Source organism: Oncorhynchus keta, chromosome 22 (assembly GCF_023373465.1).
Source record: "Oncorhynchus keta strain PuntledgeMale-10-30-2019 chromosome 22, Oket_V2, whole genome shotgun sequence".
NCBI classification, from domain to species: domain Eukaryota; kingdom Metazoa; phylum Chordata; class Actinopteri; order Salmoniformes; family Salmonidae; genus Oncorhynchus; species Oncorhynchus keta.
In genome coordinates, this window is record NC_068442.1 from 11141489 (window position 1) to 11164110 (window position 22622).

At 42.9% G+C, this 22622-nt stretch overlaps 2 protein-coding genes across 6 annotated transcripts in view; both read left to right on the plus strand.

Annotated features, from left to right (window-relative positions):
- Positions 1-11856, plus strand: part of dyrk4 (dual-specificity tyrosine-(Y)-phosphorylation regulated kinase 4) — a 34603-nt gene extending 22747 nt beyond the window's left edge. For 4 of the 5 annotated variants that reach the window (XM_035798218.2, XM_035798217.2, XM_035798216.2 and 1 more), the window contains 12 exons: positions 1375-1449; positions 3396-3545; positions 3984-4298; positions 4902-5038; positions 5640-5780; positions 7696-7834; positions 8011-8092; positions 8240-8412; positions 8502-8562; positions 8908-9037; positions 9178-9359; positions 9469-11856. In XM_035798218.2, the coding sequence (XP_035654111.1) occupies positions 1375-1449; positions 3396-3545; positions 3984-4298; positions 4902-5038; positions 5640-5780; positions 7696-7834; positions 8011-8092; positions 8240-8412; positions 8502-8562; positions 8908-9037; positions 9178-9359; positions 9469-9737 (1854 nt within the window). In that variant the 3' untranslated portion in view covers positions 9738-11856. The remainder of the gene's footprint in view (positions 1-1374; positions 1450-3395; positions 3546-3983; positions 4299-4901; positions 5039-5639; positions 5781-7695; positions 7835-8010; positions 8093-8239; positions 8413-8501; positions 8563-8907; positions 9038-9177; positions 9360-9468) is intronic. The other variant, XM_052474775.1, reaches the window with a different exon arrangement.
- Positions 11857-16580: 4724 nt separating this feature from the next.
- Positions 16581-21820, plus strand: ndufa9a (NADH:ubiquinone oxidoreductase subunit A9a). The gene is made up of 11 exons (XM_035798220.2): positions 16581-16742; positions 18241-18411; positions 18636-18733; positions 18876-18967; positions 19208-19349; positions 19536-19638; positions 19973-20043; positions 20115-20191; positions 21074-21169; positions 21370-21436; positions 21536-21820. Exons 1-11 carry the CDS (start codon positions 16688-16690, stop codon positions 21704-21706), a joined length of 1143 nt encoding a protein of 380 aa, XP_035654113.1. The 5' UTR covers positions 16581-16687; the 3' UTR covers positions 21707-21820.
- The last annotated feature ends 802 nt before the right edge of the window (positions 21821-22622 follow it).

Below are 22622 nucleotides of genomic sequence, written 5' to 3' on the forward strand. Positions count from 1 at the left end.
ATGGCCCTGGGTATGTATGCATAGGAATCAAAATACTATCATATTCTCGCAAAGGAACCCAACTGGGTCAGTAAGAATATTGAGCAAATGGATGGAAGAGATATCTGTTTAGTGAACTCGTGAAAAAGTAGTGTTACTCTAGGTCTAGGTCAAGTTCAATCATAAATCTGCTCTGCTACCCCCAAGTACCCAGCCTGTGCCCATCTGGGCTGGAGGTTTTAGTCCACCCATACAGTGTCTCTCAGTCTCACACTGTTAGTTCACATGCTCCCCTCTGATTAAGGCACGCGTTAGCACAGCTATGCTGACAATGTTGCACCAGAACTAATAGAATTGCAGTGGCTCATATATTTAGCCTGGCACCAGATTGAATTGTGCTTTGAGAAATGAAGTCCACGATCAACAAGCCCTCTGCTCTCCTCTCCATTACCACCATCACTACACCCTTCATAGAACAGAGCCAATGCTCCAGGAAAGGATTGCAGGTTGTGGAAAAATTGAGTGATAAAGAGACCATTGTTACTGTGGTAGTGACTTGCATAAAATACTCTAATTCCAGGGAATGTACATCATCTTTGCTTGCGTGGTAATAATCCTACTTCACTGCCCACTGGCTGTTTATATCTGTGGGACCCACCACTTTCAGTCCCACCAGCAACAACCAGGCTGTTTATTCTCCTCATTCAAAGAGATGCTTTGAAGTGAATCAGTTTCAGATACAAAAAAAAAAACACATGATTGTCACGGTCTTCCTCTTCATCTGAAGAGGAGAGGCGAAAAGGATCAGAGGACCAATAAGCGGCGTGGTATGTCTTCATAGTAAAGTTTAATAAAGAGAACACTAGACAAAAGAGTAACAAAAACAATTAACCAATGACGACCGTGAAGCTACAAAATGAGACCTGTGCTGACACAAGCCACTAACATAGACAATCACCCACAAACAAACAGTGCAACCCAGGCTACCTAAGTATGATTCTCAATCAGAGACAACTAATGACACCTGCCTCTGATTGAGAACCATACTAGGCCGAAACATAGAAATCCCAAATCATAGAAAATCAAACATAGACTGCCCACCCAACTCACGCCCTGACCATACTAAATAAATACAAAACAAAGGAAAATAAAGGTCAGAACGTGACAATGATTTATAATTCAAAACAATACGTGATTTATAATTCAGATTAATGACCTCAATGACTTGTTATGAGTCATATTGAATCTATTTAACAAAACTGAATCTGATTTTAGAGAGATTCCCTTGGCAATGCTGTATCCATCGCCGCCCCCTCACTGACTTAAAGAGGTATATAGAAGCGAGTTTTGTGTGTAAATGTAATGTTAAGTCAAGTCTCCCATATTCCTCCACAGTCTTCAAAACCAGAGGCCTTCCCCCACTCACACAGACTCCAGACCCAACAGGCAACCAACCGGCACTATTTACAGGTGAGCCTTTACTCACAGGTGACCCTTGACCTGCGGAGCATTTGAGCACCTGCAGACCCACTCTTTCAATCCTGTATATTTCTGTCTGTGCTATGCCCTCCCCTTTCACTCCACCAAAACTCATTACCCAAGCTTGGTCATGCTACTGGAGGGCACTGGAGTACACGGAATATATGGAGCAACTACCTCGTAACCACTCCCAAGTGGTAAAATCATGGTGCTGCTCACTGTCAGACCTGGATGTGTTTAAGAACACAGAGTAGTAGTCTAGTCAGCTTAAATCCAATTGTGCATAAGCATGATACTGTATTTGCATCCATGTGCTTGTTATGGCAGGTGCTTGGACCTATATTTAGCCTGTCTCTATGCGTCAAGACCAAGTTGGCCGCTACTGCAGCAGCCTGTGTCTCTATGCGTCATGACCAAGTTGGCAGCTACTGCAGCAGCCTGTGTCTCAATGCGTCATGACCAAGTTGGCAGCTACTGCAGCAGCCTGTGTCTCAATGCGTCATGACCAAGTTGGCAGCTACTGCAGCAGCCTGTGTCTCTATGCGTCATGACCAAGTTGACCGCTACTGCAGCAGCCTGTGTCTCAATGCGTCATGACCAAGTTGGCAGCTACTGCAGCAGCCTGTGTCTCTATGTGTCATGACCAAGTTGGCCGCTACTGCAGCAGCCTGTGTCTCAATGCGTCATGACCAAGTTGGCAGCTACTGCAGCAGCCTGTGTCTCAATGCGTCATGACCAAGTTGGCAGCTACTGCAGCAGCCTGTGTCTCTATGCGTCATGACCAAGTTGGCCGCTACTGCAGCAGCCTGTGTCTCAATGCGTCATGACCAAGTTGGCAGCTACTGCAGCAGCCTGTGTCTCTATGCGTCATGACCAAGTTGGCCGCTACTGCAGCAGCCTGTGTCTCAATGCGTCATGACCAAGTTGGCCGCTACTGCAGCAGCCTGTGTCTCTATGCGTCATGACCAAGTTGGCCGCTACTGCAGTAGCCTGTGTCTCAATGCGTCATGACCAAGTTGGCCGCTACTGCAGCAGCCTGTGTCTCAATGCGTCATGACCAAGTTGGCCGCTACTGCAGCAGCCTGTGTCTCTATGCGTCGTGACCAAGTAGGCCGCTACTGCAGCAGCCTGTGCACATGCGATTAAATATCACCGCTATGTAAAGATTAGGGTGCACTTTTCAACCTGTTGTTTTGGGCTGCTGTGCTTGCTGTAACCAAAGCAAAGGGATATATGACTACCGGTTCCAATTTACAATAACTGTCTATAATAACATCAATGTATTGACATCATTTATACAGGCTGATACAGTCATTACCGTGTTGGAAGTCATTAAATATGTTGCCGCCATGCATCATTTTTATGATTTTCTGAATAAAATCATGATCCCTGCCCTTGTTGCAGTCTAGGTTAGAGTTCTCCTTTCCCCATCATTAGCTTGGCTATGCCTGCAAGGCAGCCAGTGACACATGTAAACCTGCTCCTACAGCAAGCAGGATGTCAGCTAGAGAAAGGCCTGCTCCAGTTCAGCTCCCCCACAGCAGCAGATAGTGCTGACGCGGTCTGTCAGGGCCCAGTCTCCGATGTTTTGTCCCCGACTCACTCTCACCCTGCTCAGTAATTCCACCCTCAACCCTGGGGGTCCTGGTTACCTGAGCCACCACATTTAAAATGGCCAGAGCAGATCTCTCCCTCTATTCCTCCCTTTATTTTTGCTCCAACTCCCTCTCCCGTCTCCAAACCTTGGCCATAGAGTATGTGACCACAAAGTCTCTTCCCGCAGCCACTGTAATTCTGACACCGCTGGGGTTAGAGCGCCATGAGTCTGGCAAGCAAGACTAGTTACGACGATACAATATGTTATTGCACTTTTACTGTTTTCATCTGCATGTTTTAAAAAAACGTCCTTTATTTGAACCTTTTTCTCTCTCCTGTAGAAGTTTAACTCGGAGGGGACCTTGCCCCATCTGGAGCCCCCAGTGATACAGGTGGTTGTCAACAATGCCAAACTCCACCACCAGCAGTCCGATAGCATCCTGCCCCACATCGTCAACAAGGGGGTGCAGAGCAACTACCAGACACACCAGGTGAGGCTACATTTCACACCATGTCACACTATACTGTTGGCCTCCAACAGTAGATCACTTGACTCCAGTTGTCAATTGTAAATGCACATGTAAATAATAAGTCATTGATAGTTTATGCATCTTCAGATGAACCCTCTGAGCCCCAGGGGGAACAGCTCATAACAACAGAGCAAATGACATGGCATCAAACACATGGAAACCATGTGTTTTATGTATTTGATACCATTCCACTGATTCCGCTCCAGCCGTTACCACGAGACCGTTCTCCCCAATTAAGGTGCCACCAGCCTCCTGTGCTCTGAGCTGTATCTGACATGTATCACTCCCAGCAATGTAAAAGGAAGTGAGACCTGTTTCATCAGGGTTAGGCTAAGTGATAGTACCAAAGTGTTGTGAGAACAGATCAGCTGACCTCTTCTGTCCTTTTGTGCTTGGCAGGATGAGAGATCAAAGCCGTCCTCCCAGTTCCCCTTGCGGTTCGGCTCCTCCGTGGAGAACCTGTCTGACTCCATCACCACCAAGGGCCTCAGCAACAAGCTGGAGGAGAAGAAGCTTTATGAGGGACAGAGGCTGCCCATGTCTCCCACAGAGGCACTGAGGCACTTCCAGGGGCGTCTGACAGAGTTTGAGCAGGAGGAGATCATGGACTACTCAGAGATCTGGTTCCTGGGTCTGGAGACCAAGAAGTTTGAGGGCTCTCACGGGATTCCCCAGAACGCAGGCTACGACGACGAGCACGGCAGCTACAACAAGGTAACATTTCAACAAAGATTTGAATACATGTTTCTCATAAGCATTAGTTTATTTTCTGATTGTGTTTAGCTTTTTATGTATTGATGTGTATATTGATGTGCACAGTATATTGATGTGTTTGATGTCTATTGATGTATATACATGGCCCATGTGTGAAAGAGACCTTGGTCTCAGCATGACTCCCTGTCAAAATAAAGGAAAAAATAAAAAAATTAGAAATATTATTGTGGTTTCTTAAGGTAAGAAGTAGGAGTGTTTTTGTTTATTTGCAAGACATTATGCTGTGAGCTCTCTCTCAACTTCAAGGTAAACTTCTTTGAAATGACATTAAGGCACAAGAATAGCAGTCCAATGCACTGTGAGGATTGTTTAGACTCATGACCAGAACTAGTGTTTGGCACTGGAAGTAGTAGGGAAAATGTTCCTTATGTAGTCATTACAAACAACCATCATTAAAGGATGTCATTGTACGGTATCATGAACTACTAATTAAGTACACACAATGAAGCTCTTGTATTTAAAAAATATTGTCCGACACACCATACACACACACACAGTACACCAAAAACATCCTATTGAATGTTCTGTCTGTCCCGTATCCAGGTTCTACACGACCACATTGGCTTCCGCTTTGAGGTGTTGGAGGTAATCGGGAAGGGATCCTTTGGACAGGTCCTGAAATGTCTGGACCACAAGACCCAAGAACTGGTTGCTATCAAGGTCATTCGCAACAAGAAAAGGTAGAAACAAAACATTTGGCTTTTGAATGTGCATCCAGTGCTCAAAGACTCTGAAACTGACCTTCTTGTGTGAGGTCATTAAACATGGACCTCTTCGTGACCTTTTCACGGGGAGGTCCAAAGGGGTCTCCTTGCTATTGCTTTACGAGCCCTCTCTCAGGTGATCCAAAGCTCTGTGTGTCAATGGAACTCCCCCTTCTCCTCTTTGAATTTAATTGATGCAGATGTCATCAGTGCTTACTGCCCTTCAATAATGCAGAAAACAAAATAGGCGCTGAACAGCCTTAGGGCTGCCTTGGTCTCGCCACTGTGGCCAAGTCTTGAACAAAGCCCTCTCTCAAAAGTCTTGTTTCTCTTGGGAGAGGAGAGGAGCTTTTCCCTTCTTTACAGCTGTCATAATTTCTCACGTCAAAGGACATTAAAACTGGAATTGAAAAATATTGGCTAAAAGATTTTCCATGGTCACTGCAAAACTAAAGCTTGTCAGTCAACATCTGTCACTGTGATTCATATCATATTATTTTTGTTGGGCTTTCATACTGTTTTGAATGGTTAAATCCAGAATGGAGATATGACCTGACTAACTCTTATTGGACTTCAGGTTCCACCACCAGGCCCTAGTGGAACTGAAGATCCTGGATGCCGTGAGGAGGAAAGACAGGGAAAAGTGCCACAACGTCATCCATATGAAAGAATATTTCTACTTCCGCAACCATCTCTGCATCTCCTTCGAGCTGCTAGGGTGAGTGTAGTGTGTGTAACACTATTATAAGACAATTGGAATTAGGCTGTGATTAAAGCGATCACACACACCAGGGCTGAGGTCAATTCAAATTGAAGGCAGTCTATTCACAAAATAAACTTGAAATGCAATTCAACATTTGAATAAAGCGGCATCTATTTGCAATGACTTATCAATAAACGGAGAAGTAGAATATATTTATTTCAAATGTTTCCATTTTTGAATTTGAAATTAAAATCACTTCTTGAACTGACCCCAGCCCTGACACACACACATGCGCAAATACGATCAAAATAGTCCCGGTAGAAGATAAATTAAATCTTGAATAATGAATGTGTTACTCAAAGGTATTCAAGGTTGGGCACCTCTCCCAGGGCACAACAACAAGTCTTAAGCCCTGAACTCCCCTATCACATACACAGCTCGCTTATCACTAGTCCCTCCATGTGCTGCACTACTTGAGCAAAGTGAGCTTCCCACCTAGAACAATCTGCCTCAAACAACCTAGCCTTGGGTTCCCTCGGAGACAAGATAGTCTTCTGGGTCATTCCATCAATTTAATACCTTTTTAAGTAGTGTAATTATTTAAAAATGAATAGTGTAACCATATAAAAACAAGATGTTACGAACTTCGTCCTCCTCTTCTGAGGAGGAGAAGCCAGAAGGATCGGAGGACCAAAACGCAGCGTGGTAAGTGTCCATAATGTTTATTTTAAAACATAAACTGAACACTACGAAATACAAAACAATAAATGTGAAATGAACGAAACAGTCCCGTGTGGCGACAAACACTGACACGGAAGACAAACACCCACAACCCAAAACTGAAACCCAGGCGACCTAAGTTTGATTCTCAATCAGGGACAACAATTGACAGTTGCCTCTGAGAACCATACTAGGCCGAACTCAAAAACCAACATAGAAAAACAAACATAGACTGCCCACCCCAACTCACGCCCTGACCATACTAAAACAAAGACAAAAACAAAAGAGCTAAGGTCAGAACGTGACACAAGAGTTCAGTTTACGTAACAGGGTTGACCTTAAAATGAGAGGTTTTTATTTGACCTTAAAATGAATCACTAAATCACATCAAATAAATAATAATCTTCAGAATTTACATTGGCAAAGCAACAAAATAACGAGGGCTTTATAATGATGGTGAAAACTTGTAGAAATGTTGGGGTTAAGTGGGTGGTTTAAAATCTGATGTCACAGAGGGACATGTCAAAATGCAGAATTTTGGCAAGCCTTTATTCATATAAAAAAAACAGATGTATTGAATTTTCCATGTAATCTATATTTAAGGGCACTTCATTTAATATATCAGGCTTTTAAAATTCAATATTTGTGCACAATTTCAACCTAAAATATCAAAGGGTCTAATTTAGTGGAACAACCCTTCTATACCAGTCTAGCTGACCTTTAGTAAACGTCGTAGACTGCCACCTTGCCCTGTCTAGCGTTACCGTCACCCAACCCCTTAGTTAATGCCTTGATTCGGGCCCTATCTCTATCCTCTGCCTGCTCGGGGTGTGAAGGCTCCGGTTACACAGACCAGAGAGGTTTGTGCTTCCCATAAGTACTGAAAAATACCAGGAATATCTATCTTCTTAAGTCTCTCTTCTTAATGTTAAGACATTCTAGAATGTTCAGTTATCTGATATAGCATGTTCACTTCCGTTTCTATATCTGATTACTAAACTGCACGGTCCTGCTAGATTCAACAGAGCCATGGCATGAAGAAAACAACACTTAAGTGCTACCCTCTAGAGGACTAATAAACTGTAACGTTTGAGGCCACGTGCAAGTGTGGGAAAAAGAGAAAGAAGAGAGAACTGAGACTAGTGGCAGAAAGCTGTGTTTATCATTCTACCAGGTCTTTAAATGATTGCGTCTTTGCGTCTTCTTATAGAGTCAACCTTTATGAACTGATTAAGAAGAACAACTTCCAGGGCTTCAGTCTGGCCCTGATTCGTCGTTTCACCCACTCCCTGCTCAAGTGCCTGCAGATGCTGCATAAGGAGAAGATCATTCACTGTGACCTCAAACCGGTAAGGTTCCTCAGACATACTGTATCAGCTCTGCATAGAGTAATAACACAAATAATATTTGGCTGATGAGTCAGACATGCTGATACACAGTACCAGTGCTCTATAAAGAAAATGAATTGGGCTGCACTTTGATTGGTTACTTGGAAAATGAACGTTGCTTCTCTTTTCCACAAAAGGAGAACATCCTTCTGTCACAGAAAGGACAAGGAAATATCAAGGTGGTGGACTTTGGGTCCAGCTGTTATGAGCAGCAGAGAGGTGAGTGTCTCACCTGATTGAAATACCTGTTACACTTGGTATAAGTCTGATATTTAAAGCTCCAAAGCCACTGCACTCATATATAGTAGGCAAATTTGAACATAAACACTGTTCTCTCCCTCTTCTTCTCCTTGCCTACCATTGTAGTCTATACCTACATCCAGAGTCGTTTCTACCGCTCCCCAGAGGTGATTCTGGGCCACCCCTACAGCATGGCCATCGACATGTGGAGCCTAGGCTGCATCATGGCTGAGCTCTACACCGGCTTCCCGCTCTTCCCTGGGGAGAGCGAGGTGGAGCAGATCGCCTGCATCATGGAGGTACACAACCAGCCACCTGCAGACACACAGTTTTTAGCAATCCATTTATCCATCACCATTCAAGAACCTTCTGTTATTTTATTTCTTAGGTATTCGGTATGCCTCCCACTGATTTTGTGCAGACAGCATCCAGGAAAAGATTGTTTTTCGGTAAGAACTTTCTGTGGTTTGTACAGTAGAAATGTGTTTCTTTAGCTCGGATATATAAGGTAGGCTGCGTTTAGATAGGCGGCCTAATTCTGATATTTTTTCCACTAATTGGTCTTTTGACAAATCACATCAGATCTTTTCAAATCTGATTGGTCAAAAACCCAATTAGTGAGAAGAAAAATCTGAATTGGGCTTCCTGTTTAAACGTAGCCGTATAGACAATGCAAGCAATAAAACATTTTAACAAAGGATTATGTCTAGGATTAATTCGATGAAGCTCTGAATTGTGTTTGAAGCATGAGGTTTGGTAAGTCTCTAACTGGCGTGTTTGATGACTTGTTGCAGACTCTAAAGGAAACCCCAGAAACATCACAAACAGCAAAGGGAAGAAGAGGCGACCCAATTCCAAAGACCTGGCCAGTGTGCTGAAAACCAATGATCCTCTGTTCCTGGACTTCCTTCGACGCTGCCTCATGTATGTCAACACCAACACACCAGGCTTATTACGCTATGGTGACACCGTCGTGAATAGCAGTGTTACTGTTGTCATGAGATTTCTGGTAGTTTGTTCCATCTTCTCCACCCACACTCACTGTGTATTCCTGTGCTATCTAGGTGGGATCCAACCAAGCGTATGACACCAGATGAGGCGATGCAGCATGAGTGGATCCAGGAGGCCCATCTCAACAAGCTCAGGCCTAAAACACGACCCATGATGAGGAAGCCCAGTGAAAGCATGAGCAGCACAGAAAACAACTACAAGGCCACTTACCGCAAAGTAGTCACTAACAGGACAGGTAAGACCAGGCCTCTCGCTTGCTTTTACAATGTGTCAGATCAATTTCTGAATTAAACCACATCATTTTGTATGTGTGAAACACCATGTCCTCCCATTTTACATCGCAGCTGAGAAGATCGGGTCCAATTGCAACAACAAGCTGAAGAGGGACCTCTCCGCCAAGGCAGGGGGCAAGATGGTGACCGCTGAGCGACTTTGTCCCATTGGAGCGTCAGCAGAGGAGCAGTTGTGTGAGAGCGTGGCCAAGGTCAACAGGGACACCAATCACGAGGCGAGCGTGGAGAGGCCCGTGCACATCATCATCAAGCCTCAGCTAGATGTGGGCACCGGTGGAGAGTGCCAGGAGTCGTCCCAGTGTCTGCCCCCTATCATGTAGCAGCACAGGCAGGCAGCACTAGGCGTTATGGACTTTAACATCCTCAAAGAGGCAAAGTAGATAATGAATACTGTGGTCATGTCTAGGGGATCTCCTGTTTTGTAACATTCCTGTGGTCTATGACACGCATTCAATACGCTTAATAAAGTCCCCTTCGCTCAGGATTTCCCAAACTCTTAAGAGGAGCACATTTTTTTTTTTGCCTTAACACTACACAGCTGATTCAGATGACCAAAGCTTGATGATTAGCTGATTAATTGAATCGGCTGTTTAGTGCTAGGGGGGAAAACAACCAAAACGTGCACCCCTTGGGTTCCCGGGGACCAAGTTTGGGAATCTCTGCATTGTCTACTTGTCATGGAGGAGAGCAAATATTGACAGTTTGGCAAGCTACCAATCCTGACTGAAACACAGGTTATTGTTGATGTTCCATTTTACTGTATAAAAGAGGCTCAGAGACAGGATCAGTTGAAGTGACAGATGTGGAATACCCTGGCACGCACGACAGCGTTACACTTTTATGTGTCCCCTTTGTATCCAAGACCACAATCCTCAGTCCCACCTAGTGTTACCCTTTGTACATTTACTTCTTACAATGTATTATTTCTATTTTAGGTTCATCTTTTACTACTGTACTTTTTTTGCGTAGATATTCCAAACCAAAGCCGCTGTGTTGTGCAATATTTTGCATGGCTTAAACAGCAAACAAACAAAAACGTACCTTCCTTTTAAATGGTTTTACATTCAACAAAATGGCTATTCGTTTCTGAAGGAGCGTGTGCAATAAAGGCTGAGACATTTTTGTCACTGCTGATCTTTCAGCTTAGTTGTGCCCTGGAAGACAAAATGTGCTATTCAAACCTTTATGACCGGCATCTTTATTAGATTGAATAATAAGATTAGCTCGATATTACATTATTATCATGGTGATTATGCGGAGGATTGTTTATGTACATTTATCCAGACATAGAGGGTATGTTTGTAATGGCTTGTTTTCCCTGTACATACCTGCTGTGATGGTTAATGTATGTAATGCAGATAAGAATGTATGGAGTATGTTACAGGTTATTGTAAAGTGTAGACAAGGTTTTACTTGTATTGTCTATGTATGAAAAAAAGAAACATTTTGTATTCGATTATGTTTGTGTTTGGAATTGTTTTTACTATTAGACAGAGACAATCCTATTAATAGTGTGTGCCTTGCAGTATTAGAATCCTTGCACTTTACCTCTGTATTTATCTCACCCACCAGCCGTCTGCTCTCTCTGTTGAGATGCCAGCAATTCGAGCCTGGGGACCAGGTTACCTCTGTATGTACCTGGGATAAAAGACTACGATTCTTCATGTAAAAGTAATCAGATGAGAATGATGTGATTCTTGATATTACTTACCAGGAAATATTCAGCTCGGGATTAGAATCATTTTGTGTTATCCCATGGCAGTTTCTATAAGTCAATGTAATGGCAAGGAATAGAACATACACAAAATCGTTGTATTGGTGACATAATATCTTTGTAAGGCCAGAGTACAGTGTTTTGTGAAATGTATGCTGTCATTTCACTTGCATCTGATAAATGAACGAGCTACACAAGCATACAGGGAGAGTCACCATAATCTGTCTGTATCTCAACAGTATATACAACTGAATGAATTGACTGTGACACTTAGTCACACAAATACAGATTGAAGAGTAACAGGGTTGAACAAGAATATAAGTGGAAAAGTGAGTCATTTTTATTGTGAAATAAAATAGTTGCTTCAACTTGTATGCCTCAGTCTTTGATCTTAATTATTCACACACAAATAATAACCAAACTGTAGGTCTTGTATAATTAGAAGACTTATGCCATGTAAACCCAGTCCATTACATATAATCATATGCTAGTTTACTTGCAGAGAAATAACAGTGTAATTGCTGACCAAAGGGCCTGTGCCTCGTGCGTGAGCTTTGCAAAATAAATGTACACATACACCGAACAAAAATGTAAACATAACATGAAATGACTCACTTTCCACTCATATTCTTGTTCAATCCTGTTACTCTTCAATCTTTATTTGTATGACTAAGTGTCACAGTCCCATGTTTCATGAGCTGAAATAAAAGATCCCAGAAATGTTCCATATGCATAAAAAGCTTATTTCTCTCAAATGTTGTGCATAAATGTGTTTACATCCCTGTTAGTGAGCATTTCTCATTTGAATACATCCACCTGACAGGTGTGGAATATCAAGAAGCTGATCAAACAGCATGATCATTACACAGGTGCACCTTGTGCGGGGGACAATAAAAGGCCCCTCTAAAATGTGCAGATTTGTCACACAAAACAATGCCACAGCTGTCTCAAGTTTTGAGCGAGCGTGCAATTGGTATGCTGACTGCAGGAATGTCCACCAGGTCCACCATTTACAGTTAATGTAATGTTAATTTCTCTACCATAAACCCCATCCAACTTCATTTTAGAGAATAAGGCAGTATGTCCAACCAGCCTCACAACTGCAGATCACATGTATGGCGTTGTGTGGGCGAGCGGTTTGCTGATGTCAACGTTGTGAACAATGCGCCCCATGGTGGTGGTGGGGTTATGGTATGGGCAGGCATAAACTATGGACAGTGAACACAATTGCATTTTATCGATGGTCATTTGAATTCACAGAACTACCGTGACGAGTACCTGAGGCCCATTGTGAGGCCTATTTCTTTTAAGGTATCTGTGACGAACAGATACATATCTATATTCCCAGTCATGTGAACTGCATATATTAGGGCCAAATGAATTTATTTCAATTGACTGATTTCCTTATATGAACTGTAACTCATTACATTAGGCATTGGGGGATGTCTGTATAACTGTATCATGGACTTCCTGTTCGATCAGGTGAGACGGGGTGTGGAGATATATATAGATAATTGGTTTAATTTGTTTTAAAGGATATATACAGATGTTTGAAAGAATCTGGTCAGTGGTAGGGTGGGGGCAGGGGTGTATATCCCAGATTTCAATGTTAGAGTAGGTAAGAGGTGGAAGCAGATCTGTGTGATGAGTGTTTACTGGAGGAAACGGTGGAGCATGTGTTGATATTTTGTGAACTGCATGATGTAGATAGGGAGAGATTGTGTGAAAGGGTTCGACAGACCGGATGGGGTTGGGGTTTGGGTGGTGTAATGGGGGGAGGAAAGGAGATGGACGTGGTGTCTAGGGCTCTATTTCCCTTTCTTAGAGGAACAGGACTAATGAAGAGAACGTAATGTAGGTAGGCAGTGACTGGCATCACACTCCAGTACAGTAGATGGCGGTGTATTTCCCTTAAAAGGTGGATGCGATCCGCCAACCAAATCTCAAATAAGAAGAAGATGAATGAGGTCCACACTTTAGTCCAGTTGGTGGCTGTAATGCACTTTAAAGTTGGTTGCCAACCTCCATATAAAATCAACAGAAGAAGAACGAACGAGGCGAGAATAATCAAATAACTATCTAGGTTTCCCTTTTTATCTATGGATGAATTGTCAGAGTAGAGAACACACGATTTTGTTTTAATCAAAATAGGTCAAAATCAAGATCCAGCAAAAAAAAAAGACCTTATCCATTTCAGGTAAAATAACCCAATGTTTATCTCCCAGGACAAATTAGCTAACAGCAGCATGCTAGCTAAACGTCCATGAAAGTTATGTTCATATGTGTTTTGACCTCCCCAAATGAATATAGTTCCCAGTTGGTTTTGCTATTTTCACCTGGGTGTCATGAATGTGACACCCATGAGACAGCCTATAGGGAGGAGGTCAGAGACCTGTCAGTGTGGTGCCAGGACAACAACGTCTCCCTCAATGTGAGCAAGACAAAGGAGCTGATTGTGGACTACAGGAAAAGGCGGGCTGAACAGGGCCCCTATTAACATCAACAGGGCTGTAGTGGAGCGGGTCGAGAGTTTTACGTTTCTTGGTGTCCACATCACCAATGATCTATCATGGTCCAAACACACCAAGACAGTTGTGAAGAGGGCACAACAAAACCTTTTACCCCTCAGGAGACTGAAAAGATTTGGCATGGGTCCCCAGATCCTCAAAAAGTTCTACAGTTGCACCATCGAGAGCATCCTGACCGGTTGCATCACCACCTGGTATGGCAACTGCTCGGCATCTGACTGTAAGGCACAACAGACGGTTGTGCGTACGGACCAGTACATCACTGGGCCAAGCTTCCTGCCATCCAGGACCTATATAATAGGCCGTGTCAGAGGAAAGCAAATAAAATTGTCAGAGACTCCAGCCATCCAAGTTATAGACTGTTCACTCTGCTCCCGCACGGCAAGCGGTACAAGAGCACCAAGTCTAGGACCAAAAGGCTCCTAGACAGCTTCTACCCCCAAGCCATAAAAGAACAATTAATCAAATGGCCACCCGGACTATTTACATTGACCCCTCCAATTAGCTGTTACACTGCTGCTACTCGCGGTTAATTATCTATGCATAGTCACTTCACCCCCGACCTCTAACCTGTACCCCTGCACAACGCCTGCGGTACCAGTACCACCTGTATCTAGCTTCGTTATTGTTATGTTATTGTGTTACTTTTTATTATTTTTTTTACTTTAGTTTATTTGGTAAATCTTTTCTTCTTGAACTGCAAAGTTGGTTATGGGCTTGTATGTAAGTAAGCATTTCATGGTAAGGTCTACACTTGTTGTATTCTGCACGTGTGACAAATAAAGTTTGATTTGATTTAAAGTATTTCTACTTAAGTACTTTACACTACTGCAACATGGAACTCTATTCAACATCAAGTAAGTCATGCAAGCAGTAAGTCAGATAAGAATAGACCTTATGGAAACAGCGGAGACTGTGCAGCGACACACACATACACAGACGCACATACACATACACACATACACATACACATACACACATACACATGGATTTTGTGTTTGAGAGTAGTGGCCTGAGCGCACATACTTATAGGAAAATTCCACCCCAAAACTATATTTTGGTATTCGTTTCATTAGTCTATTGTTGACATAGTCCCAGAATGTTTTGATTGTTAGCCATCAAGATATGAAACTTTCAAAATACAGAAATATTAAATGTAACGTTTTAATTGTTGGCAGCAGCTAATGGGGATTCATAATAAATACAACAGGCAATGGGTCCCAAAGGGCACGAGTTTTGACCTGAGCCCTGGTCAGCTGGAAAGATGGCTTTTCATAAATATGTCATGGTAAGTAATGGAATGCAAGTTTATGTCTGTGTGGGGTCAGTGACTTGAGGGGGAGAAATAACCAGTGTAGGAAACAACAGGCTAGTAGCAGTCCAAGAGCCTCAGGCACACCTGTTTGACCTAGCTGTGATACTGTAAGCCTTCTTATGTTACTTTTCTGAGTCAATTCAGATATAATTAAATGTCCTGTTTATTATTTGAAACACCATTTATTTCAGTCTCTAGTTCAGTCAAATAAATCGCTTTGTTCCGGTCACAAGATAATCCAGGTAAATGCGGTAAACAGCGCCACACTTAGGCAGAAAACGGAATGTTCTATGCTCAGCCAGGCCCATCGTTTCAATAATATATAAAATAATAATATATGCAATTTAGCAGACGCTTTTATCCAAAGCGACTTACAGTCATGTGTGCATACATTCTACGTATGGGTGGTCCCGGGAATCGAACCCACTACCCTGGCGTTACAAGCGCCATGCTCTACCAACTGAGCTACAGAAGGACCATATGAAACACAATTAAATTATATCTCTATTTTAACTAATTTAAGTAGTTTTGTCGTGATCACAAGAAAATTCCATTAATTCCGGTAAAGAATCCCAAAAGTCAAGACAGACAAATCTGATTGTTCTATCATAAAGTGAGAACAAGTAGTTTCCCTGGCTCATATGGCTTCTACTTAGAAATACTATATGAGTAAATTAATAATTCCATTTACTGCTAGAAAACTGTCTAAATTTTAATCACGTAATCTACACAGACGCACCGCGGACTTTATTGGGAAAAGGCGTTCCATGGTCTGTTTTGTCAACGGGCACAATGTATTGTAAGACTTGTGGTAACCAGATGATTCCAATAATTTAGGTAGCCTAGTAAGCGATGCCCGGGGAATCGTTGTTTCCCTGTTTACTTGTCAAAATATATTTTACTTAATAAATCAAAGATGAATTTAACTGCAACACACTGGTCTCAAATATATTAGCAAAACTAGGCTACACAGAACCATGGCGGACCCACTGTAAAATGAGAGGTTTTTCATCATATTAAAACGTGTACCAGTCCTTAGACTTAGATTTGTGTGCATTCGGTATTTGTTGTGGAATTTTTAGATAATACTTGTTAGATATTGCTGCACTGTCGGACATAGAAGCACAAGCATTTCGCTACATCCGCGATAACATCTGCTAAACGCGTATATGTGACCAATACGATTTGATTTGAACGTGCCTAGCCCTGCCCACTGGGGCGTGGCTTACGGAACGCTCTTGTCGATTCCACCGGATCAAGTTATATCATCATCACACCGGTTGTGTCACCTTAATAACACAGAAGAACACTGCACTGCAAGAGCAAAAATATGTTATAACATCAGTAAGAATGCCCGATTATCAATCTTTTTTATTTAATTTATTAATATTACACCATATTTGACGACAGGCTAATTTCCATATCATTATGAATTGGAATACTAGTAATTTAATAGGATCACTATGATATTTTCCATCTTCAGCCCCTGGCTGGCTGGTAACGTTTCAAAACAGTGATTACATTATAGCAAATGACCGGCAGTTACATTGTCAACACGTTAATTATACAATGTTCAAACAAACATAAAACAAGGTACCTGTACAAACAAGATACATACCTACATGCAGAAATCTATTAACTCCACGAAAAACGCAGAATAGAATTTTTCGGTTGATTTGCTTTTGACCGGTCTGTCATACCGTAGCAAGAAACATGGCGGCTGCTGTGCTCGTTAGCCGTCCTGCGAGTGTCCTTCCCAGGTTTTCTAGTGAGTAACACCAAAACATGCCATTTTATATTATAGAAATGCACTGGTAGCTGCACTGTTGAGAGAAAGTGGGAACAATAATGTTTATCCTGAACACATAATTGTTTTTAAGCGACATTGCAACCATCTGTGACCCTGTGTGTGCTGTGACCTAGCTAAGTTAGCTAGGTAACTAACTGGAGCCGGTTAGCTAGCTAACTCTTGCCGACGAATACGACTAACTTGGTAGCGATCTGGTTTCTAGCACCATGTCATATGTAAACCAGTAAAAAGCTATGCTCCTGACAGTCCTGTATATCCATTTTGGCAGTCGAGACCAATTGATAAAGTTATTTGAGTCACTTTCACTGGATTAACACCACGGCCAAACAGTTAGCTAGTTATCTCCCAATTTCACCATTTGGTTAGCCAACTAGCTAACGTTACCTAGCTAGTTCGTGTAGACAGACCGTGGTTGTCAATATGCATGCCAGGTTGTGTCTGCTGTTTACTGTGGTACCTATTTAGTGGACCTTCGTTGTATCCCAGTGACCAATACTAAGGTTAGTTAAACGTAGCTTTGGGACACAACATCGGGAGTCTGTCTATTTGTTGGGCTCCCTGAGCTGTGTATCATATCCTGTTGAGTTAGACAGCGGGCTGCCATTAAACCACGCATTTGAATTCCTAACACAACATCTACCACTGTCTACATAGCAGGAATATGGTGCATTTTGGACAAAAGTTGGATTCAGACTTTTATTTGATAGCAAGGGTCACATTTCACTTTACATCTGGTAAATAGAGTTCCTAGAGATTATACATATGCCTTTGTTGACAGGATTTTTTTGGGGGGGGGGTGTAGCCAGCTATATTCTGGTAGGGTTGTTTTCTGTCGCCACCCACCAGAAGGATTCACAACTCAGGGAGTCCAACAAATACAGACTCCTGATGTTGTGTCCCAAAAGTAGTTAAAATATCTGTTTGTGGCCTCCTGAGAAGCGCAGCGGTCTAAGGCACTACATCGCAGTGCTTGAGGCTACAAATCCTGGTTCAATCCCAGGCTGTGTGACAGCCCATCATCGTCCAGGTTAGGAGAGGGTTTGGGCGGCCGGGATTTCCTTGTCTCATCGCGCTCAAGAGACTCCTTATGGCGGGCAAGCTGACTTCGGTTGCCAGCTGGACGGTGTTTCCTCTGACACATTGGTGCGGCTGGCTTCCGGGTTAAGCGAGCAGTGTGTCAAGAAGCAGCGCGGCTTGGCAGGGTCGTGTTTCGGAGAACGCATGTCTCTTGACCTTCACCTCTTCCGAGTCCGTAGGGGAGTTGCAGCGATGGGACAAAACTAACTACCAATTGGATATGACCATTTTTTGGGGGGAAAAAGGGGTCATTTAAAAAAAATAAGATCTGTTTGTGATCCCATGCAACACCGCTAACTAGGCCTATGTTTTTGGTTGGTTGACAATTTCTGATTTGGGCAATTTGACTACAGCGTCCTCTGCACTGCTCCCTCTGCAGGTTCCTGCTCCCCTGTGGTGCTGTCAGCCATCCCTTTGACAGTCCAGCAGAGGAAGGTCCACCATGCTGTCATCCCCAGAGGGAAAGGGGGGCGCTCCTCCTCCAGTGGGGTAGCAGCCACAGTCTTCGGAGCCACCGGCTTCCTGGGCAGATATGTTGTCAACCGCCTGGGTAAGTTTCACCATCATCTGTCCCAAAGGCTTCACATGATAACCTTTCAAATGACATAGCAGCTCCTTGGTCTTCTTTTACTTATGTCTCATGTTTCTGTGATTGTGAGGGATGCCTTCATTTGTTTGGTAATGTGCTAATCCTTTTTGGACACACTGTAGTGACTGCATACAAGGGTTTCCTATGGAGCAGTTATGTGTTTGTTGACCTGTCTGGTTTTGCAGGTCGTATGGGTTCTCAGATTGTGATTCCTCACCGGTGTGACCAGTATGACCTCATGTACCTCAGGCCCATGGGGGATCTCGGCCAGATCATCTTTATGGTGAGAGAAATGCTATTTATCAGGTGTGACGTCTCAAACCATTTCATTTTGAAATCCCTTCATCTCGTTAGCTAAGTGTTTTTTTTCTCATGCCAAGTTATACCACGCCTCATATGTTCCCCTTCATCTTACTTTATTTCAGGAGTGGGATGCCAGGAACAAGGATTCTATCAGAGAGGCGTTGGTGCACTCCAATGTGGTTATCAACTTGGTGGGACGAGAGTGGGAGACGAAGTATGGCCCAACTGACTAAACACAGAACATTATTTTAGAGAAATACATTGTTCCTACATAAATAGTTGCTCCATCAATATATGAATCTCCCTACTTTTAACTACACCAGTGAGGTTTGACTTACTCCTTAGTGGAGCAAAGGACCTCAACAGTGCTACACTTATTTTACAGCTTTTTGGAAAATGTTTAATGTACTTGGCTGTACTCAGTGTTCTGTTCTTCCTCTTTCTGTGTATAAAGGAACTATCCCTTTGAGGACACCTATGTGAGCATCCCTCAACAGATTGCCAAGGCCACCAGGGAGGCAGGCATCACAAAGCTGATCCACGTATCTCACCTCAACGCTGACATCCGCAGCCCCTCCAAATACCTTAGGAACAAGGTACTGGCCAATGCAGTTCATGGTTGAACTCTGTGTCATTTGAACATATTTCATTTTAGGTTCATTTTAGGATTTAATTGCCTGATATGCGTAACAATTATGAATATTCAGATGGGTGAAAATCAGTAAAGCTTGACATTTGGTTTAATATGTCATGATGAAGTCATGTGTGATGTTACCTTGCAGGCAGTAGGTGAGATGGCTGTGAGAGAAGAATTCCCTGATGCCATCATCATGAAGCCCGCTGAGATGTTTGGAAGGGAAGACAGATTCTTCAACCATTTTGCCAGTGAGTTAGCAGAGCATAGAGTTCATTTCAGTGTATAAACTGTTCAAAAGTGAAATGATCTTTTATTTGTGACTTGTCAGAATGCTAAGCAGACAGTGTCAATATTTGTGGGATTATGTTAGCATAATTACACAGCCTTTGTTGACTGCACAGAACTGACAACTGTGGAGGGAGCTGTTTGTTGCATGGTTGAACACTTGAATTTGCAGTGTGGCCAAAATAAAGATTTGTTTAAGGTGATCTAACAGCTCCAATTGGTCTTCATGCAATGCTATTATCATTTAAAACAGGATGAGTTCTCAGTCATTGTTTTGAATTTGCCCCCATTGCACAGACATGCGTTGGTTTGGGAGTGCCGTGCCTCTCATCTCCATGGGGAAGAAGACCGTGAAGCAGCCTGTTCATGTGAGTGTGTCTGTCCTAATTATGTCAGCCCTGTGTACTCAACAGACTCACTCTGCTTCTGCTCTTCTCAGGTGGTGGATGTGGCAAAGGCTATCATCAACGCCATCAAAGACCCTGATGCTAATGGCAAGACATATGCACTAGTCGGGTAAGGACTTTGATATGGGCTTGACTTTTGTCTGTTTTGTTAGGGATGTGTCAATTGCATTAATCAGTTCAGGGAATGAAGTAACATTCAATCCGTTGACTAGAAACTGTTCGTTATCAATGAATATAAGGTAAACCTAGTGTAAGTCATAAACATTTACATTACATTTAAGTCATTTAGCAGACGCTCTTATCCAGAGCGACTTACAAATTGGTGCATTCACCTTATGACATCCAGTGGAACAGCCACTTTACAATAGTGCATCTAAATCTTTTAAGGGGGGTGAGAAGGATTACTTTATCCTATCCTAGGTATTCCTTAAAGAGGTGGGGTTTCAGGTGTCTCCGGAAGGTGGTGATTGACTCCGCTGTCCTGGCGTCGTGAGGGAGTTTGTTCCACCATTGGGGGGCCAGAGCAGAGATAAACGATTGTTCATCTCATTAATGAGTTGCTCTTTGTGTGCCATTGGTTTGTATCTTGTTCTCATCCAGAGTATGGAACTTTTCTTGAATCTAAAATAAAATAGATTGTGTGTAACGGATGTGAAATAGCTAGCTAGTTAGCGGTGGTGTGCGCTAAATAGCGTTTCAATCGGTGACGTCACTTGCTCTGAGACCTTGAAGTAGTAGTTCCCCTTGCTCTGCAAGGGCCGTGGCTTTTGTGGAGCGATGGGTAACGATGCTTCGTGGGTGACTGTTGTTGATGTGTGCAGAGGGTCCCTGGTTCGCGCCCGAGTATGGGCGAGGGGACGGTCTAAAGTTACTGTTACATGTGCAATGGCAATTTCATTCTCACACATGCAGTACATTTTTAAAAGGTCAGTAGCAACCAACCTGTTTGTCAGCCATCTTGTTAGATTTCTTTTGTTTTTCCATCACACAGACCTAACCGTTATCTCCTTCATGATCTGGTGGAGTATGTATATGCTGTGGCACACAGGCCCTTTGTGCCCTACCCACTCCCACGCCCTCTCTATCAGTGAGTATGCACCTACTGCTGGTTCTGCATGGTAACCTCAATTAGTCTCAGAAGAAAATGTACTGTATAGGCTGTCTGATAAAGAGGTGTGTGCCAAGCTGTTGTTTAGTTGAGGTGGCAAGGAAGCTTGGTTGGTTTGTTTAAATGCAATCCTTTCAGATACTGTGATAAAAATGTCTTACCTTTGTCTCTGGTTTCAGTCTTGTTGCAAGTTTCTTTGCAATGAACCCATTCGAGCCTTGGACAACTCCTGACAAAGTAGATCGGGTAAGTAAAAGCAACATGAACAGCCTTGTAAAGCTTATTTTATTTTACACTAATGTCTTATGATGGATTTGTGTGATGACATGAATATGTTTGTTCTAGTTCCACACCACAGATATGAAGTATCCAGGGCTTCCTGGCTTGGAGGACCTGGGCATCGTCCCTGCCTCTGTAGAGCAGAAGGCCATTGAGGTCCTGCGTCGCCACCGCCGCTTCCGCTTCCTGGAGGCGGAGCTGGCCGATACCAAGCCAGCCAAGACAGTTAACTATTGAGTAGCTTGTCTATCAGCCCAGCACCACTACTATAGCCACAGGCTGATACTCCTATACAACTGTGCTGTTTTCTTTTACAAATATTCTGTATATAAATAAATGAGTCTAAAACTATTTTGTTATGACTGTTTTTCGTCTTTAATGGATTCCATGGATCCACGAAAATGACTTTCATTGTGTAGCAAAAAAACACTGTCACCCCACTTTAGCTGAGAGGTGTATAAAAGTTCTCTACAAGCCAATATGTATCCCATGTACAGTATATTGCATTGGGGGCTATGGAGAGAGTGGAGAACAAAGTGCTGCTGGATATGTAGGGAACTCCCCTTCCAAAACTAACTGTATTTGGTTAGTAGAGATCCTACTGAGTATTTCTCACCCCATTTAAGCTGAGACAGAGTTAGATTCAAGTTAATATGTATCCCATGTACAGTCTTTTACAATGTAATCAAATCAACAAAATGGTCACATGCGCCAAATAGAACAGGTGTAGACTTAACCGTGAAATTTGCTAAATAGAAAAGGAAATGGTAGGACAAAACAAGGCTATATACAAGGAGTACGAGGTAATACAGTATGTACATGTCGATAGGGGTAACAGTGACAAGGCAATAGGATTTTATAAACAGTAGCAGCAGCATGTGTGTGTGGGTAGAGTGCTGTGAGTGTGCATAGAGCCAGTTCCCCAAAAATATTGCATTGTGGGCAGAGTGAAAAACAGCAGCAGGCCCCTCAAACAAAACATATTTGCTCAGTAGAGACCCTACTGAGTATTTCAAGTACCTCATGGTAAGCTATACCAGAGCACAAAGTCTAGCCCCCCCACCCCTTTACTGCTGCTACTCTTATCTATGTATAGTCACTTTAATAACTCTACCTACATATTACCTCAATTACGTCGACTAACCGGTGCCCC

Excerpts from the sequence above, each read along its gene's own strand:
- ndufa9a (XM_035798220.2), top strand. The coding sequence starts at position 16,688 with ATGGCGGCTGCTGTGCTCGTTAGCCGTCCTGCGAGTGTCCTTCCCAGG. Across the intron at positions 19,639-19,972 it reads ATTCTTCAACCATTTTGCCA|ACATGCGTTGGTTTGGGAGT; the intron begins GTGAGTTAGCAG and ends CCCATTGCACAG. Across the intron at positions 21,437-21,535 it reads CTCCTGACAAAGTAGATCGG|TTCCACACCACAGATATGAA; the intron begins GTAAGTAAAAGC and ends TGTTTGTTCTAG.